Raw genomic sequence first — 21,085 nt, 5'->3', positions numbered from 1 at the left:
TTTCTAACAAAAGAACAATGCTTTCTTTTTGATTCAAATTAAACAGTGGCAAAATATGTCTGAATGTATGCCCAAGAATACATCACCAAATCAATATGAGAAGATTCTTTGCCATATTTATTCACTCAGTTCTAGCTGCCTGTTTTTGCCGTAAAACATGAAATTGAACGCACCACACCATATTGGTTTTATGTTGAGTGACAATGACTACATCTTTATTTTCTCTCCACCCCTCCACTGGCGCTAATGATTGTGCATTTTCAATACCACAATCTTTACTTAAATGTTGTCGCTTGATGTGTAGGTGTTTCGTTTTTCCCACGGAGCATGAATGCAACATCATCATCAGCTGATACAGAACAGCGAAGCAGTGGAGCGGAGGACAGCCCTCCTGTGTGACGCATGGGTCGCGCTACGGTACGCCATTTGTGTCTAGCAGGGAAAAGCGCGGATAGAGAAAATAGTCGTGAAAAAGGGGGTAAGTGCAGTCAATAACTGACGACATTGCTTCACTGTTGCTTGCGTTGCTTCCACTGGATCATCAAAAGCTTCTGTATTTTGTTTTGGAGCCCTATTTTGGCCATATGGAGTGCTATTTTAGAGGTCGATGTTAGCCTACTTTTTGGGCCTCTGTGCTGCCGTCGTTTTCCAAGCCCGTTCAGCGCGTTGCGGTCCGTCTCTGCTCTGTTATGATTGGCTCACACATATGAGCAAGCCATTTAATTGGACGGGCACGACGTACATCAACGTGCATTGAAGAAAACAGGTTGCTAGTTAGCATGTTAGCTGCTATCCCGAGCCTTAGCGGCAAAAACATAAACACTCAGACGCCAACCTAGTTTGTGTCTTGCAGCATGAATCGATTGTACGTAATATTAGCATTACAAAGCAGAGCGGCGCAATACCGTTTCTTGAGTACTACTGTGTGCTATCACACGCAGTCTAAAACTTGTCCGGCCACCTGAATGTTACTTTTATGCTAGTCTCTTGGTTGTTGGTATAAATACCGAAAACTACATAAAAAATGACATCCTATGTTTCCTAACCACTTTTCCTTGACCTCGATGGAACAAGTGACGATATCAATGAAAGGTGTGAAGAAGAAATCATAAGACCATAGGAAAGACAATCGCGGAGTTTAGAGAAGTCGACTGTACTTGCACTACAGTATGTAATTATGCGACGGCGAACGTTAATGACGTCGCTCTGCTGTGACGAAACCACAACGTTCTGTAGAAATTTAGCCGCGTGTATGTTTCATTAAAATATTCAAAACAAAAACAACTGACAGTGGAATTAAAATAAAGTTAAAAAATGACATATTCTTTTGCCACCAGTCTCAAAAGTGATGATTATTGCAACAGCCTTTTCTCATTCGTTAATCTGTAAAGACTGTCATTCATAATCTTTGTGGATGGCCATTACTTTATATATTACTGATGGTTTAACTATGGGGTGGCTCAAAGAAGGGTGGTACAATCTAGTGTATCCTCTGTTTAAGGAGACATGAAAGGAAGCAATGCGGTTCCTATAGCAAGTAGTTTTAACATTTAATCTGTAGACAGGATATTTACAGATATCCATACTTCAGTTTTTACTAGTCAGAATGACGTCACCTTTGCCATTCATGTGCATAGGGTTTGTCATTATAGATATCTACAATTCTCCACAACTAAATTGTAGATATCTCTAATTCCAGTTTCAGATATCTACAATGTAATAATTCAAATTCAACATATCTTTAATTATCCTCAGTTGAAGATATCTACATTGCCCTTTTTAGATATCTTGAATTAAGTTTCAGGTGAATTTGTCGATATCTTGAACTTGAATTGTGACTAGGTATGCTGACGTTGTAGATATCTGAAACTGGAAATAGATATCTACAATTCGCAATCAAACTTGGCGACAAAATGTTAACAAGGCTTGCCATAGGCATTTAGCGTTAGCTGGTACTCTTTCTGTTGTAGTTTGGGCAATATACCCTGTTATGAATCTGGAAACATATGTTTGACACACTTTTCTGCTTTATCTGCTATAGTTCACACAGAAACCACTCTCCTTTTCGCTAAAATAATATCTGTATCACATCACTATAATTAGCAGTAGCAGTAGTGAATCAAATATAAACATGTCAACGTAGTAGCAGTGTAGCATTTTGTAAACCAACAACAGCAGCCCTGCACCTAACATTTTCCAAAATGATATATAATCCATTTTGGATTATATGTGTTGAAAATAAGCGTTGAATCATAATTGTAAAACCTCAGGTTTTTCCCCAGACAATAATCCTACCATCAAAATCTTTGCATTCCTTTTCCTCATGTAGCTTTTTTAATACTTTTGTCTGAACCTTTAAGGTCCTTTTTAAATTGTAATAACAGTTTCAATGCATTTGTATTATGGCTATTCAGTTAAATGTGACAGTTTGTATTAGTGTATAATTCTGGCAATGACTCTTGTGCTGCTGAATAATGTCTGCCATCATTTAAAAATGTATAGTATACCAGCATTGTATACACAGACTTAATTTAACTTATGTGACTTAAATAACCCTCATGCTGGTAACAATTTGTGTCTGTAAACAGTAGATGGCGACATTTACTTGTGTTTGGTCGCATAGCACGGCTGAATGATTGATCACTTAATAGGAGCTTGTGGTTAACTTCACCTTTTGTGGCTAATACACTTAACTTGTTTACAGAATTAATTTAATTCACTGAATTGAATTTCAGACAAAGATTTTTTTTTCTTATAGGAAGTTCAGTCCGGCATTGATTACAGCAGTCACCTACACTGTTGGGCATAATTACAGCAGAAGGTATGGATGAATCATTGATGTCAGAAAAGGAGCCTGGACGTGACACCAGTGGGACGGTGAAACCAGGTGATGAAGAAATGGAGGAAAGTACAAAACACTCAGACAGTACTGCCAAGTCCCATGAAGCAGATGAGATGTCTGAGAAACCTCAGACACACTCTGTAGCTGAGGATGGGAGTAACCTCTGCACCATTTGTGGCTTTTCAGCCAAATGTCCACGCTCACTGAAGATTCACTATGGAAGAAAGCATGGGAAGAACAGTGATAAATGTTCAAAGTCAGCTGCAAAAAGTAAAACTATCTTGAATGTCAGTTCAGCTGGAACCCAACAGGAGGCAGACATGGAGACAGACACAGCTGCTGAGGTACAACAGGACCTGGAGTCTGATCTTATGGAACTGACTTCAGCAGCCAATGACAACGACAGTGGCATGAACAAAAATACTATATCTAAAAAGCACCATGTATTAGAAGAGGAGAAGACTTACCAAAAGACCCCTAACCAAAAGAGAAGACTAAGCAAAAGAACACCAAAACCTAAGAAGATTTACTCCTGCAATTACTGTGGAGCGGAATTTAGGGACAAGGCCCCTCTAGATGTTCACATCCAGAGATACCACTCCAAAGACACACCATACACGTGTGAGTATTTTGCGTACTGTGGTTTTGTTTTTTACTGTTTCTGCACTTATTCGAAGTTATGTTGTAATTTATGGACCTAAACTAGATGTCTCTGAAATGTCTTTTAGATGAAGCTGATGAGGACATGGTTGACGAAGAGGACTCTGAAGACACCGAGGACTCTGTGAAGGCTATTCCAACACGAGTGGCAGCCAAGCGTGGGCAAAGCAGGTTTCAGCTGAAATGTACCCACTGTGACTTGCGGGTTAGTACCCCTGCACTGCTGGAAAGCCACGCTCGAGCCAAACATCTGGATGAGGAGTGGTTCCGCTGCAAATTGTGTAATTTTTTTTCCGCCACATCAGAATGGATGGAAACTCACCTGACCTCGGACAACCACATGCAGCGACAGACAGGGAAGAAAACTGCAGAGGTGCCTTTGTTTGAAGTCTATGTTGAATGTGTAAGCAAAGGCAGTGCAGGATGTCATTTAAATGTAGATGATAGTGGAGAAGGAGGAAGTACCTTAGAAGGAGAAGATCAGGAAGCTGCAGTGGGAGTGGAGGATGTTAAAGACATGTTAGTGGGGGTAGAAGATTTGGAGCTTGAGCCCCCCAGAAAAAAAAGAGGAAGGCCAAAGCTAGGCTCCACAACCACTTGTACTTACTGTGGCCTAGTAGTGTCCAGTGCAACCAACCTCAATGTTCATGTTCGTCGTAAACACAGCAAGGAGTATGGCTACAGCTGCAATCTGTGCAACTACAGCTGTGTGACCAAAGGAGACATGGATCGTCACTGTATCACTAAGAAACATGTTAGACGTGCACAGGAGTGTACAAGCAAGAGCCCAGTCGACAGTAGCACAAGTGTGTCACCACAGGAACCCACAAGTGATCAAGCTCAGGAACCAAATGCTGCCTCACACACCTCCAACGAAGAGCAGGAATCTAACAACATAGCCTCCAAAGAGTCCAGAGGAGAAGATCCCATTCAGGCAGACACAAGCCAGAATATAAGTAAATGTGGCTCTGGTAATCTGTGTAGCCAGTGCGATTTTGTTGCTCAATCAGTCCCTGCGCTCCATCTACACATCAAGCGAAAGCACACAAATGACTTTGAGTATGTCTGTTTAGCTTGCAGCTACTATGCTGTAACAAGCAGGGAGATATATCGCCATATGAACACAGATAAGCACAAACAGAAAAGCAAGAGATATCTAGAGCCACCGGAGAGTGAGGGGCAAAGAGCTTTGGCGCGCCCATTGAAGCTGAAAGAGGTGAACTCTGACCCAGAATGTGTCCCTTCTAGCTCCACTGAAGAGTCTGGGTCTCGTTCTGAAGACAGTCAAGCTACTGAAAGTAATAATAAAGCTACACCCTCTGTCACCCCGGGACCTGTCGATGCTGAGGTTAGTGGTGCTGGCAGTGCAGAGCAGAAGAAAGCAGAGAGTACTCCATCTTCCACTGGTGCAGAGTCTGATCCCAACAACCAGGCTATTAGCCCTACTGCACCATCTGAACCCCAGCAAGCTCCCACAGAACCTTACTCGGAAACTGATGATTCTGCACAGCAAGAAAGTAGGGAGGAAGTTATTAAAGCGACAGACAAAGAGCATTTGAATGTGATTATTGTAGATGCAAAAAGTGACTGCTCACAATCGGAGAATCAAATGTCCAAAGCTCTTCCTTTTGATGCCTGCATTGTATCCATGAAGGTCTTCGCTGAGCAGGAGGAGGTGCTGCAGGAAGGTTTGGCTCTGGAAGATGAGGCCCCAGTGATGTGTCTGACTGGCGGCTCACGAGTGCCCTATGGCCTCCTGTCTCCAAGTGTTGCACATGCCAAGAAGCTCAAGGAAAAGGAAACGAGGGAGGAATCCAAAGGAAGCAGCTCTCGCATACGTTGCGAGGACTGTGGATTCATGGCAGACGGCACGAGCGGCCTCAATGTCCACATCTCAATGAAGCATCCGTCCAAGGAAAAGCATTTCCACTGCTTGGTTTGTGGCAAGTCATTCTACTCTGAGAGCAACCTGCACCAGCACCTGACCAGCGCCGCCCACCTGCGCAATGAGCAGAACAGCGTGGAGGAGCTGCCTGAAGGGGGAGCCACCTTCAAGTGTGTGAAATGCACAGAGCGCTTTGAATTTGAGCACGAACTGTTCGTTCACATCAAGGAGAAACACGAGGAGCTCCTCAGAGAGGTCAACAAGTATGTGGTAGAGGACACGGAGCTGATCAACAAAGAGCGTGAGGAGAACCAGGGCACTGTGTGTAAATACTGTGGCAAGGTGTGCAAGAGCAGCAACTCCCTGGCTTTCCTGGCACACATTCGTACTCACACTGGTATGTGTCCTGCTTCTACTTTCACACACTTTCTTACTTGTATCTTCTGGGTCTTACACGCACTGTTTGTGTATGCTAATGCACTATAAGCTATGGCTATGTAATCAATTCACATTTAAAATTTTATAAAGATGCATTACAGGTTCCCACTTGTCTCCTAAAACACTACATGAATGCAGGATGTCTAAATCCTTGAAATTATTACTTGATAGCACATATTATAGATGATTCGGTGAATAACATATTTGATCAGAATAAAAACAGCTTAAATGCAAATCAATAACTTAACAGCTGCCACATGAATTACTTATTCATCCTTACACTGATGCTTTTTGACTTGTTTATGTTATGAGGTATTTTGATGCCTGATGATCACTTGAAAACATCGATTTTCACGTAAAAAGGGATCTCTAAATGTAGCTGTTTAGCTACTTGGCCTCTTATTTTAGGTATGCCAGTAGCTAAACATTTCAGGCTAATGTTAAGGGCACTATCTGCTGCAGCCAGGTAATAGCTGTTTCAGTAGAGATGAAGGTAAAGACTGATTGAGCTTCAGACCTGCAGGAGAGACGCTAATGGACCCCAGATTGGGATTCCCTGAGCAACGCTTGGTCAGAGACATGCGCGACTCATAATTGATGTGTCCATTACCAAGACTCAGTTGTAATTATAGTCAATAAGTCTCTGTAAATGTGTTAAAGCTTAGGCTAAAAGCATTGGAAGTCCAAAGAGAGGTGGGCTAATAATTTAAAATAATCAATGCAGACGTATTCAAAGCCTTTAATTTCCCTTGTGCCTGTACGTCCATGCTTGTGTATGTGTGCGAGCACTCGCATGCCTCCTGAATGTGTGTATATGTCAGCCTTCATGGATAGCTGATTATCCGCTATCCATTAAAATTTATCTTGTCATTTATAATGCAGAGCAGGGCTGCGTTGTTCGGGGCTTTGGCTGCGAAATGTCCGGCAGGTTAAGAACATAGGGCGCTCCATTACTTTTCCCTGACCATGTGTATTAATTGCTTTTAAAATCAACTTAATGCAGGAACAGGATGTGAGGCTGCCATCAATAAATGCCCTTCTCTACCTTCTGTGGTCCACCCCTCTTTCAGACCAAACTTTAATGGGACTTTAATTGAAGTCTACATTCTGTTCTTACCACATGTGTACATAAGTGCATCTTATGTATGTATGGGGTGTCAGTTTTAGAGGAGAGACAATAGAATTGTTTCCACTCTTGGACTCGATGGGAGCAGACAGTTTGAGGTTTGTCATGTAGTGTCAAATATTCCCTGCTCACTTAACATTTAAAAGACTATACTGAACACTGGACATTATGTTATTAAGACTACAGTAGGGAGTAAAGAGTGCTGCCGTGAAATATCCTAATACTTTAGAATTGTGATTCTTCAGCAGAAAGGGAGTGATAACTGATGGATTTGATGCGGCGATTTAACTTTAAGACAAGTTTAACATTCTTGTCCTTTTTTATGATGGGTATGCCAGTCACCTTGTGTGCCAAAGTCAGATTGCTTACTGCTCATATCAGGTTGTGTAAAGCTGTAAGAGATGAAGGTAAAAACCCTGATGATTAATGTTGGGCCCCCACTTTCCACTTATTAACGGCAAGCCTGTATGTATTCATGATTTTACCCTGTGTCATAATTCTTGAGTTTTGAGGTCACTTTCTTAGTGTTACTTAAGAAAATGAAAGCTGTGACACTGAGGTCTCAACAGATGGCTTCAAGTCAAGGGCACGCACTCAGGTTTTGAATGAATGAATGAATAGTTTGTTCTTTACGTTTGCTATTTATTATTTTTTCATTTGAGTTATGTTCTTGTTTATAAGATTACATCCCCACTTTCATTTATGTTGCTTTTATTTGTGGAAAGCACCCATTTCTCTTCATTTTGACAACATGTGCCAGTTGTTATTATTGCTAAGTTCCCTCATTACAGTGAATTATTCACCTCTTATATGGTGGTCGTTTATTCTTAGAGTTTGTTTGTGGGACTGAGAAGTTGCACGGTGGGGGTCTGCCAGTTTCTGGGCTGGGAACATGTCCAGATCCTTTTAATTAAGACCTAGTTTTTATACACTTGATTAATCAGTGAAATAGGAGACGGTGGTGGGAGGCTGCACACAGATTTGTCAATTTGTCCCTTAAAGGAAACACGCATGCTTGCATTTTGCCAATGAGGGTACAGCTGGAATTTGCATTTTGAGGTAAATTGGTCACTTTTTCACTGGAGTGAGCTGTCTGACCTCAGACTGAGCCTTAACATAATGGATCTACTTGCCTTACATGCATGCACATTTACACAGGATGTGATGTGTTTGTGTAAATAACTAAAAGGTAAAATGGCAAGTGTTCCACCGGCCTTTTAGCTTTTTCAGGGTCTTTTAAAAGTTTACCCTGTCTCTGCTTTGAATAATGCATGTAAATCATCACAGTTTAACCTATATGACCTTTTGATAAAGACGTTATTCTAATGGCATTAAAGCTTTTTTTTCCCTTGAAAGTTTATCTTTTACAGCATAGGAACATATAAAAGCACTTTTAAAGCATCATGGGGCATTAAAATCCCTAAAAGCATTGGCTTCCCTTAGAGACACTGTGATGAGCGAGGACCTTCCGTCAACCCTGAAGTGGATGGCGCCACTAATCTACATACTGTATTATACATTTCCTTCATTCTTCTATTATGTCCAGGTCTATTTCACAAATGGATCCTGACCAACATGGGCGAAAAGAGTACATTTAAAATGTAAATATAATGCCAAAGAGGTTTTTGTAACGATGAAGGATGAGATGTCAAATTGTCAGCGTGAGTTCTATGCTAACATCACCATTGCTTTTCATCAATCTGTTCAGTGCATACAACTTTGAAGACTAAATAATGTATGTTGAAGGATCAGATGGCAAAAAAACTGAGTCAAATTAGCAATAGAAACTGGCCTCGTAAAGTATTAACAGCCCTAGATTTAGCTGCTGCTTTTCCCTGCCATTGCCTCCTGCTGTAACAGTCACAATAAAAGCAGGAAGTGGAGGTACTGGTCAAGCAGAGTGCAGAGCGAAGTGCCCGGACCTCAGAAGTCTTTGGATGAGCTGGCACTTAACCACAGAAAGTAGGGCTGCAGCACACACACTTTCTCTCAGGGGAGCTGAAGTGGGAGCTGGCTAAACTTTGTAAGGAATTATTTTCATCAGACTTGCCATAGGATAGCAAAGAGGTTAAAAGGCAGGGTCAACTGTGGAGGTCAGAGCTGTGAATGTGGGTTTTAACACCATCAGAAGAGCAGTGTTCCCTGTCGCACCTTTTGGTCTCTCCTACCACCCCAAAGGCACCGGTCACTGTTCCTCCAGTTGTGCAGAGACTCAATAATCTCCTCACTTGCCATCGTCTCCTGATGGTGCGTTCACTAATAATTCAGCAGATTTACAAACACCGTAAACTCCCCATATTTCACCAGACATTGTTCTTTGGATCGTAGATGGAGAGACAGAATACACATGTTTTAGAGCACGTGTCCTGATGATTACGCAGCAAGGGCTTTAACGTTTGTGCCACTTTGCCACCTGCCTGTTCCTGGCATAGAAATTTAAATAAAATGGGATTGACAGTGAACCAGTTCTTCATAGGAATCTTAATCTCCGGTTGAATGGAGCTTGAGATGAAAAAAGACGGTCCTGGGACACAACTTCCTGGGTCATCTCATAGGTTTTTGTGCTTATAAAAATGTGTTGTACATCTCAGCATGAATTGAGGATTATGAAAGGATTGTAAGATGCAGTAATTCATTTTGGTCGTGCCCAACACCTTTTAAAATGTCCCTTTATATATAGATATGTTGTATCTTTATACATGTATAGACATTTTGCATTCATATATTTTATTATTTATATGACTCTGGGGCTTGGAAGCTTTTGTTTCTTTCTTTTTTCCATTTTGTTATTTTACTGCTGATGACTGCTCATACTTAATTTTTCCTTAGTTGTGGAAATGTTAATAGCTGGATTTTATACTGTACCTGATGGCAGCGTTAATCTTAATCTTAATTTTAATTTAGTTTCCCATTCTTTTACACCACAGTGCATTATACATACATAATGCACAGCAGGACCTAAAGCTGTTTAAATTTTTCTGGCCTATTTCTGCCAATTTTCCTCATATAGATGAATATATTCATCATTGAATGATGTCTTATTTGGCTGTGGAAGGAATTTTTCAACAGTTTGGAAAAAGAAAAAAACCCTGTTAATGTCTTTGGTTTTATCTCGACTTAGACGGTAGGAGTTTATCAGGTCGCATTACATCAAACCAAAAACCCCTTATGTTTTTAGATCCAGAAACATACGAGGGACAAATGCTGAGAATCTTTCAGAATCTTGCTGGTTTCATTTTGAGCCATTGTGAATTTCCCAGTTTTGTCACTGGATTATCTCTTTATTGCAGCTGCCGAGTTTTAACGCCGTGTTTACATTACTTGACGCTTGCCTCTGGCCATTTGCTCCCAGCACTCAGTCACCACATGTTTGTCACAGGTTGTACAGATGAACCCCCACCCCATCCAAAAAAATAAAAAATAAATCATGTTTAATATTTATGTGACTTGTGGCACTGCATTAACCACATTAAGACAATAATGGTAAACACTGTGACACATAGAGATACATTAGATTAGATATTTGTGAGCCTGCTCAGAACATGTTTGATGCACAACCTGTGCACTAGAGCTGCAAATATAAATACAAATATTTTTTAAATAAAATTGTCATGTACTATGGTGTTATTACGTTCCTCTGAACCCAAAGGTGAAAGTTGAGGCATTGACGGAGTGTATGGCATGTACAAGGCTTAACTTCCACACGGTTTCTGCATGTGTGTGTGTGTGTGTGTGTGTGTGTGCGTGTGCGTGCTTGAAACATCGCATGAGGTTCTTCTCTCCTCTGAGGAAATGAATTAGTCATTCCCCCGTCTCATCTGGGATGTGAGGGAACCATCGCCCTTATGCGGATGGCAATATTAATTTAACATGACACTGCATTGATGGTCAATTTCAGTTTCACGGAGGCTGTTTAAGTGGAGTGGTGGAGTATTAATGTGATAAGATGTGAGAACTGAGGGACATTGCATCGCTCTCCTCTCTGCCATGTCTCATACTCAGCCAGCCATCTGGACAAATCAGCCTTCCACACCTCTCTCGCTCTCTCTCTCTCTTTCTCTTTCTCTCACCTTAAATTTAGGATGTATGTAAGTGAGAGGGAGAATTATTGTCTCTCCTTCTGTTTGTGCAGAGGCGATTATGTCTTGTCAATTGAATGGTGTAAGGTCGGTGTTCTGAATTAGGATGTAGGTATGTGCAGGTATGATAGGGGAAGTAGTGTGAACATGTGTGTCGTTTTGTTTGATATGGGTGTTGATGATTTTGTTGTGTGATTCCTTTAAAAAAAAAAAAAAACGTGTGTGAAGGTGTTCACACATTTTGGTGTGAAGTATGCAGTTTTTATTTTCTCCTCTGCTCATATGTGTGTGTGTAGTATGTTATGGGGACACAGGTTGGCTTTGCTGTTGCATGTGTGGACGCACCCACCCGACCCCCGTGTTTATGGGCCTTGTTAACACCGACTTGGCTTTCAATCTTCGTTACCAGCTTTGAAATTCCATGTGTCATACCTCCAACTCACAGCAAGTGAACCATGTATGAACGAATTACTAATCTACACAAAGTGCTTAATCAAATCAGCAGCTGTCCCTGGAATGAATATTGTAGAATTTCTGGGGATATTCACCAGGAGAGGGTGGGTGAGGGTTCACTTAAAGATGTTTGTGTGTGGATATCATAGCGGACTGCCACTTTGATTGGAATGTCACACTGTGTGTTGTTAGACCACAACTGGATCAGACTGCCAAAACTATATATATTCAGTATTCAAGGAGGAATTGGGTATACTTTTTTTTATTCTGAATGCTTTATTTTGCTGAAATGTGCAAAAGTATTTCAAATATTTGTAATATTTATTTAGTTGTAGAGTGAGTAATTATACTGCATGCACAACTCTTTCTTCCCTCCTGCATTTAGTCTTGAAGTCTCAGCTCCCTCTTTTAACTTCTTGTATCACACAGACAGACAGCGCAGGCTTCAGCCCTTGCAGCTCTGCTCTTAAATGAGGGATGGCAGGCAGAAGCTTTGCCACTCTCTCAAATGCTACCCCGCCCTCTGGACTTATTAATGACAATAATTAGGGAGAATCCTCCCTGTGAAGGCTGCCAGAGTGATTAGTGCTTTAATGATGGAATGGGAGGAAGTGAGTGCACACGGAATTGATTTACGTATTCACCCTGACCTTTGGAATCCAATTTACGCATTCTACAGGCAAAGGAAGAGTTGGGAAGAGACGAAGAAGAGTGACAAGGATAGATAGAGAGTGAAAGAAGAGATGCATGACACTCGGAGTGTGACTGTAGTTTTTATGGGGACTGGGGTAAGGGCATCTGTTTTTATGAGCATGAAGACATTTTGTGGCTGTGAAGTCGGTTGGAAGTCAACACGGAACTAATAAGTTCGACCAGTCTGGCATCGAAAAAAAAGAGCTGTAATGTAAAATCTAATTTATGCCCAGCTGTTATGCAGTCATGTTTTATTAAAATGTGCTACTTCTTTCTTTCATACACAACGTTATTGCAACATATGAACCGAGGAACGCTTTGTTTTTGCAGGCTCCAAGCCCTTCAAGTGCAAGATCTGCAACTTTGCGACCGCTCAGCTGGGAGATGCCAGGAACCACGTGAAGAGACATCTTGGCATGAGAGAGTACAAATGTGACATCTGTGGGTGAGTAACAATGACAAACCGCATTTAAAATAAATGAAAAGTACCACTGTGTTCTTCAAGGTATTACACAGTACACTCACAGGCATCGTGCACGGGTTCTGACAAGGCAGCGTTGTCCTGATTCAGACACGGCCAGTGAGCACCTGACTGAAATTACCTTCACACCATGCGACTGTCATTGTCTCCTACCGAAACATGTGGTTTGTGTTGCCTTTGTTTGTAAGTAAGTGTCAGTCAACATTTTGACCAGTTTTAGTCCATCTGGGTGAATGTAGTGCGAACACAAACCCGCCATTGTCACTCATGTGTTTTATTCTTCTAATAGTCTTGTGCTCATTGGGAGAAATACATTCACACTTTGATAAAAAACATTATTTGCTGCCTCTGTAAGCATTTTACATTTGCACCATTTTTGCATTAAATTAAAGTCAGACACCAGCAATCGGGCAGTGAGTTCCTCCCATCAAGTGTGTAAGAATGTTTTGTGTACGTAGTTATCTGCTAATTATCCCCTGTAAAGTCACCTTAAAATCCCACTTGTTTGAAGTTTATTTATAATATAACTATTTTAACCCTGTCTGACTGCAACTTGGTTAGTAGGATGGGTTATCTAGTTTTGAATGTAGTAGTAATTAAACCTTCTCCCACACAACCTAAGCGATTTTTGGAGGACACTGGTTACCTTTTGGCAAGAAAAAGGAAAAAAAAAGACAGTTTAAGTAAAAGTAATTCAAATGTTTGTAGTAATAGGTCTCACCGTAATGTGTGAATAAACTGTCTCCAACCTTTGAATGCTCCCAGACCCTTTTAAAAAAAAGCCTTTACTCACAAATGAAATGGTAAAAGAGTTTATTTTACCTTCTTCATGGTTTCAGCTGTACAAATAATTTTAATTGAAAGTTTATGTTGGTAACCACAAGCCCATAAATACCCAGTAGTGCAAGACTACAATTATCCAACTACCTTGTACCCCCTACATGACGACCATATGTTGTGTTCAGCTCGCCTCGTTCCCGTGGTAGACCTCCTCACTGCCTTGCCGTGTTCAAATGGACGTGTTAAGATGTTTAACATGCAGTCGGGGAATAGAGCAAATTGTGGGATTTCCAGCTTTGTGCCACCGAGCTTTTGCTGCTACCCACTCACTACGATGAAGACATATGTAGAGTTATTAGTTTCTCCCTCTGTGTAATTCCGTGTAAACCGTTCCATTTAGTTCAGTCGCGGGCTTATTTTGTTCTCCTAATGCCGAGCAGACCGAATGTGTTTATTTGTTCCCGCTGATGTTCGCAAACATATTACAGCAGGAGCAAACAAGCTTTGGTTTAAACACAGCTTCTCCTTTAATGAGAGGAAGGGCTCATGTTTCACAAGCCCTCCAGCTGAAACCCTCTTCTCCCAAGTGCTGCAAATGTGTTGGGCTTTGACCAAGCATCTAGCTTTACATACACACACACACACACACACACACACACACACTGAACACTTCTCCAATATGCCTTTAAATGGGACTACTAAATACAGCCCCTGGTTTCACAAATCATGTGGATGGAGGAGCTGTGTGCTGCCAGTGCCAGGCACTGGTGACAAATCGGCCCTGTGTGTGCTGTTTCAGTACTGACTGATCACCAGGCCATCCCTCCTCCTGACTAAAGAGCAGCAAACACAAAGAAAACCCCCAGAAACACCCTCATTAAGGCCAGAGCCATACATACCCATAACCTGCTTCCCCATTCAAACTTTTCACTTTTGACGATATGTCCTTATTCTGAATCTAAAGCACGTTTCTAATGGATGGCCACGTTTCAGGTGTAATGTGTAATGTGTAATGTGATTGCCTGTTTTGTTTTGGGTGACCTAGAAAAGTTAGATTATGCTGCGATTAAGTTCTGCTTTCCCCTGTGGATACTAATGACGGGGCAACACTTAGCTTAACCAAAAGAAGAAGAAAAAAACAGATTTGGGGGATTTTTATATGTAATTACAATGAATCATTTCAATTAGCACCAGGCTTTGTTCAAGTTGTTTTTTTTACAATAAGTCATTCATTCATTTATTTCATGCTTTTTGACTCTTAGGCCTCCATTGGTTTTGTGGGTTTTGTGGGAGTAGTTTATCACCTTTTTGTTTAGAACATGGGCTTTTCATACTGTGTTAGTGTTTTATCTTTCCTTAAAAAACAAACCAAACCCTCACTGTCATTGATCGGTGTGTTTTCCTTGTCAAACCTTTAGAGTTGAAGATTCTCTCTCTGTGCAGAGACTGTGAGGGGATGTATGTGCTGCACCGTGGCTGTCCACCTCACTTAAGCTTCAATCTGCTGCTGGTCTCGTCTCAGCAGTGGGTGGGGGCAGGGGGAGAGTTGTTGATAGTTAAAGATCATATTGTTGTGGCATTTAATTAACAAATGCAAATGCAAGGCCAGGACAGATTAGAACCCTTGACCAAGCTGCCCGTCAAACCCGAGTGCGCTGGTCAGTGGTAACACTTTATAGGCTTTCTGTCTCTGCCGCACCATTTCCACTGCCTTCCTCCAAATGTCTGTTTGTCTGTGATTCTACGTATCTATCTCCCTATCTTCGTCTTAAGATCGGCCTTAATTTGACTATAAAGAACTCTTAAAATGCAAAAGCAGCAGAAAAAAAAACACAAATTGGCTGTTAGCATGCAAGATAAGATTTCTCACATTTAATTGGTTTAAACAAAATCCTCCAGTATATGGGACAGCAGATTCTTGCGTTTCCTCCTGGCGTGTTTTGTCCACAGTGGGGCTCGGCCACTTAATGAGCCTCCACCTCCTCTCCTCCATCATCTACCAGAAGAGCCTGGATTCAGCATTTCCACCTTCCCGCTTTCTGGTCCTCCCCAAAGATGCAACGGACATCCAGTGCTGTTGTAGGTATTAAATTATGCATAAACCGTCTAAATGCTTTGAAGCATTGGTTTAATATCTCAGCCCTGGGCCTTAGAGGTATTAACACTATAATGGACATAGATAGTCCTCTTGTGGACTGCCATTTAATGATTATGGGTCATAAGCTGCTTGTTGCCTAGTGTCACTTCAGGAATTTGAACAAAACTTAAAAAAAACCCCATTGCTTTCTCACAACAGAAAGTTTGCAATGTACTAAAGTTTGTCTTGGGTTGCGGAGGAGGCAGCATTGTGTTTTTCCCGCCCTCCCTCCCTCCGCTCAGTTTTCTTGACTTAGTGTTGGAGAGAGTATATATAGTCATGATTTCATGTTGGGTGTTGTGTGTGTGATTTGACTGTTAACAGGATGGGGCTGGCTCATGTCAGGGTTCTTATGTCCCCCCTGTCTTGTGAGATTGTCTGGTCTGTTCCCAGAATAGCCCATCAGTTCCGCCCTGCGTGGCTCATCTGCTGTAATGTGCCTTAATGCCCGGGCCTGTATGAGTAGTGTGAGGCCTGGCAGTGACAGTGGAGAAGCATCTTAGCTCGCTGCTTATCCAGAGAAAGCCGTCACTTAACTCAGCCCCTCTATTGTCTATCCACACCCCTCTCCTTCTCCCCGATGTGATTCTCCATAATCCTCAAACAGATCCTGGTTAGAACTCCCTGAGAACTATTTTTATGTTTTTTTTTTCTCCTTCCCTTCCTCCCATTTAAACATTAATGGTTGTTGCAGATGAAGAGAGGGAACCCTATGAGGATGATTATAATGTCACTCCACTGATCTCCTGCCGCCCCGAAATAATTGTACATCATCGCTTCATAACGTGTCACAGAGACACGTTGGTGGCGTGCAATTAAAACTGCAGAATATAATACACCAAATTACTGCCTGTCAGGCTTGTGAACAACACACTCTGTATTTGAGTTACACTTAATCATCACGTACATTAGCGATTTCACTAAGATCCCTTCACCCTCCACCCACCCCCTCAGCTTATACAGCAAGGACGTTAAACACACTGCTCCTTGCCGACTGAGGGATTGTGTCTGTGATACAACAGCTTCAGGGTAGCTACATATTTATGTTCGAGTTGGACCTTTTGAAAGCTGATGCTGTTCTAAATTGTTAAGCAGTTTGTGACCAAGAGCGTGTATCATGTGTTTGCAGGAAATGGAATTGTGAATTAATTTACACTGACTATTTTCCTTAAATAATTCAGATTTGTTAGGCCTTTTGTGTTTGCACAATTAATTACTACAGTAATTCATCTTAAGATGCCTGTAAATATACACTGGATGGTATATGCAAAGTCAGGGAATATGAAAATTTGATGTAATCACAGACTGTTGGGCAGACTGCCACCAGTGTTTTTGTTCAGTGCTTGTTATTATGGTTTGTGTTTAAATTTATCCCTTGAACAGTTTTCATTATGCCATTAAAAATGGTTTATCCTCAAGTAGGGCTGAACAATTAATTGCTTTTACATCAGAATTGCAGTTCTGAAGCAATGTCAGTCATAAATCGCATGGATTACAATTTAATTCTTCTATTTTTGATTGTTCTAACATCTATGTCGATTTAAAAACAATTAGTCTAAAAATCCTTGCAGTCGGATGCAGAGTAGTTCATATTCTGACAGTGTCAAGTGGTAACAACAACTGAGCCTTGACTTGTATTAAATGTCATCGCATGCCACGTCACATTTGCAAAATCTTGTAGAAAAATCACATTTAGATATTTTCCTCAAGGCTGTACTAGTGAACTAACCATGACCTGGGGTTTATGCCCTTCTGTGCACCCTTGCACTACACATCCTGTTTTGCTTTTTCTTTTTTCTTTTTTTTCTATGTCCCTTTTTACTTCTTTTAATCCATCTCGTTTATGGGTGCTCATCAGACACGGCCTGGTGTTTATTCCCATCAGCAAGATATATTGATGCTTACATGTTTGGACACTTAAGAGTGCGTCTGGGAACACGGTTCTTGTCACTCACCGTAGTCGTCTTCACCAAAATAAACACATTTTGCTCTGATGCATTTAACTAAATTTAGTGTGCCATTATCGGAAATGAAATAAGTAACGCTAAAGGTCATTTGGAAAATAATGCAGAAAGGCTGGTCTGGAAAGGTTAAGTATGTGAAGGAGCTGTTCTGATGATAACGAGGGCTGCGTATGGCTTGGAGAGCTTGGCGTTCTGGTTTGACTCTGCACTCTGCGATCGCTCTTTATGACCAAGACAGCTTTACAGCCCGTTACCCCCCATAACACGATAAAGCGCAGCATAATGGATTGGATGTGTTTAGTAGCCTTGGGCTGATGTTTGTAAAATTAATGCTTTTTGCAATAGAAACACACACGTGCACACAAGTGAACATGTACACAGAAGAAAGGCACGAGAGGTGAAAGAGTGGAGAGAGGAATCAAAATTCTAGGCCACACTGATGTATCAGTATAAATCCAGCCGTGGACGACTTTACACTTTTTCTACTTGCTTTGGAGCTGGATTGTAATTCCTCACGAGTGACATGTCCCCGTAGATTTCTTTTAGCTGAAGAGACAATAACAAACATATTGCTTCATTAGATAAGTTTGCATTATTGGCCTAATACTCAGCAGATAATGGCAATAAATGCTATTTGTGCTTCAAATTATGCCACACTCGAGCACTCGAGGGAGATAAAGTCTGTGTGCTCGACCAGTCTCATGTTGGCGAGAGGAGGCTTTTGAGGCGTTTAAATGGGACCCTGCTCAGCATCTCTGAACACGAGAGACAAAAGGAGGAATCCCTGTCAGCAGATCAGTAGGTATTAGGTTTTAATAACAATCTTGTGTTCTTTAGTGGGTTCAGAATGAGGGTCTGGGGCTTCATAATCGAAGCATTTTCCTTTTAATCAAAGACAAACAAAAACAAAAACATTGGGTCCAATTGCTAAATGACACGACGCGTAGTAAAGCTAGGAAGCCAACACAGCACATCGACTTGTGATAGTAAGTTATACCACTCATGAGGACTGTTTAAGTTAAAAGGATATTGTCTGCACTATGCATGAGCTCGGTTTCATTAAAAAAAATTAACTCCTTGTGGCCTCAGCCTTTTTTATTTAATAGCTTTTTATCACTTTATTTTTTGTTAAGTCTCAACTTGCAGCACTTAATGCACAAAAATGAAAAGGAGCAGTTAATTTTGCCTTGCAAGATCATATTTTGATAGAATTCAAGCACTTTGAATTAACCTTCTCAAGATTCATATGTGCTAACAAAGGCAAATTAGCTCCGTTTGATAGAGACACAAAAGTAATAAGGAGTTGCCACCCTCAACCCCAAAATGGGTCCTCCACAAAAGAAGTACAAACTTTAAAGTATAGCTGAATTGTTAAAAAATGTTGCTGAACAATCCACTCTATGGAGCTAATCATGCCATTGGTACACTGAAGGAGAAAAAGAAAGAAGGGGAAGTTAATGAGTGATTAACAGCAGCAATTAAAAGATGAAGAGGAAGGCGGATGAAAAAAGGGCCGTAATTAAAATATCAGTCCTCTCATTGTCACAAGTGCGAGTGTCATCCATTGTGCACTTATTAAAAACTAGGTGGAGGGGAAGGAGCAAACGGTGCTGTAATTCCAGCAGCCCAAAGTGTCTGGTAATCTGCCCATGGATGGAGCTGAAAAAGGCTGTAACTCATGTTTAAGTGTTGGGGCCGTGTCATTGCAGGTTCACAGTCATGCATTTCTGTGTTGACACCCATCGGGGCAGGGGATATTTGGCAGTCAGGAGTAATTTAACTTAATTAATGGGATGCATATTTGATGGAGGAATAAAATATCCCTGCTCAGCAAAGTGGAAAAGGGGAAAGATTTACTGGGAGTTAAAGGTGGAGGGGAGAGTAATTTCTGCATTCAGTTAGCGGCTGCTTGAGAGACAGAGAATAAGGAGAGAAGGAGGAGAGAGAGAGAGAGAGAGAGAGTAGGAGAGTGAGTTGAGGTTGATAAAGATGGAAACCGGGAGAGAGGAGGAAGTGGAGGGGAGGATGAGAGATGGATGGTTGACACAAAGCTGAGCTGATATGTAGAGGGGAATGGGCTCTCCCTCCACTGAGAGGGCCTTCAGACTGACAACGCTTGATTTAATTGATAACAGGACTGAGCCCACTCACAGCGCAAACACACACATTACGCTGGTTTGCAAACTTGTGGTAGAGCTGCTGTCTGCCAAGGGCCTTTTTAATATTCATGAGGGGGCTTTTAAGGGTGTTCAGCAACTGTTTCCGCCCCTCCACCACCACCACCACCGCCGCCGCCGCTGCCCGTTTTCCACACACACATCACCTTGCACTCAGTCACACAGCAGACACACGACACGCTGCTTCTCCCAGACAAACCCATGGCCTGACGAAAAGCTGTCACACTGTTCTTAATCTCCCCTGGCACTTTTTAATTGACTTCCTGTAGGTATAGATTATTTTCATGGCGAGTCTGCTTCCGAGATGTTTGATACCATCCCGAAGACTGGCATCTGGGATGCTTGTAGCCCACCAGAGATGACGGTGCTATCTCTGTCTCTCGCTCTCTCTTTCCTTCCTTCTCTCTGTCTGTGGCCAGACTTATTGGTGGAACAGGGGAGAGGTAAAATGCAATCAGTCATTGCCATCATCATAATTGAGCTGATGTACCTGCTGGGAGTGCTGGGGAAATGTTGGCTTGGTTAGAAGGGAGGCTTTTTGTCTGACTGAAGCTGTTAGTAGGATTAGACAGATATACACGGCAAGAATTGGCCTTCTTTTAAAAATTGGATGTCAGCCAGTCTGTGTTGTCCTACAGATATGATTGATATTATGCAGTTATTTGTTTGATTATCTACTGTATTTATTGTACAATTAGTCTACACTGCCCTGTTTGTCTTGCAGGGCCAAATGTAATGCAGGCACCATTGGTAGTTTCAGACAAAAATGGTAAATGCCCTTGTACCCATCTGTGCACTCACAGTTGTGTTGATTTTCAGATGCCATGTTGTGAGACACATCACTGGTCCATTGTTGTCTTGAGGCTGGAGAATGTGTTTGTGCGTTTGAACAACGAAAAGCTATTGTCTAAGTTTATGGTGCAGTTTTTTCAGTTTAATTTGTGTGTGCGTTATAAACGCAGTTGCTTGTTACACACTCAGATATTCCCTTTTTTCCCTCTCATACAATCCATCCTCACAGTAGACGTCTGCCAAAGTCCAGGGATGATGTGATAATGTGAATGTCTTCTGGGTTCCTTTCTCTGTATAACAAAGAATTCATTTTGGTTTGTGGATTAAACAAGACTTTTGAATTCATCATCATTTCAAGGTTTGGGAAACAGTAATGAACACATTGTTCAACATTTTTCTCACATTTTATGGACCAAACAAGTAATATATTTATCGAGACAGATTAATTAATTGTGGAAAAAAAAACTCTGGTTGCAGCCCTAAAAAAGTTGCTAACAGTGAGAATATAATACTTCATGCCCCTAACCACTGATACAGCTTTGTGTCTTCCCGTAACTGTGATGAAGTTCTATAAACAC

At 41.4% G+C, this 21,085-nt stretch overlaps 1 protein-coding gene across 2 annotated transcripts in view; it reads left to right on the top strand.

The window, feature by feature from the left end:
* The first annotated feature begins 369 nt into the window (after positions 1 to 369).
* The window catches only part of znf407 (zinc finger protein 407), a 140,920-nt gene continuing 120,204 nt past the window's right edge, over positions 370 to 21,085 (top strand). The window contains exons 1-4 of one of the 2 annotated variants that reach the window (XM_044034433.1): positions 370 to 478; positions 2,759 to 3,463; positions 3,571 to 5,784; positions 12,507 to 12,621. In XM_044034433.1, coding sequence (XP_043890368.1) covers positions 2,824 to 3,463; positions 3,571 to 5,784; positions 12,507 to 12,621 — 2,969 coding nt within the window. In that variant the 5' untranslated portion in view covers positions 370 to 478; positions 2,759 to 2,823. The remainder of the gene's footprint in view (positions 479 to 2,758; positions 3,464 to 3,570; positions 5,785 to 12,506; positions 12,622 to 21,085) is intronic. The other variant, XM_044034432.1, reaches the window with a different exon arrangement.

This window comes from Solea senegalensis, linkage group LG9, assembly GCF_019176455.1.
Source record: "Solea senegalensis isolate Sse05_10M linkage group LG9, IFAPA_SoseM_1, whole genome shotgun sequence".
Taxonomy (NCBI): domain Eukaryota; kingdom Metazoa; phylum Chordata; class Actinopteri; order Pleuronectiformes; family Soleidae; genus Solea; species Solea senegalensis.
Note: the sequence above shows the minus strand (reverse complement) of the source record. Positions and strands in the feature narration are given on the sequence as shown.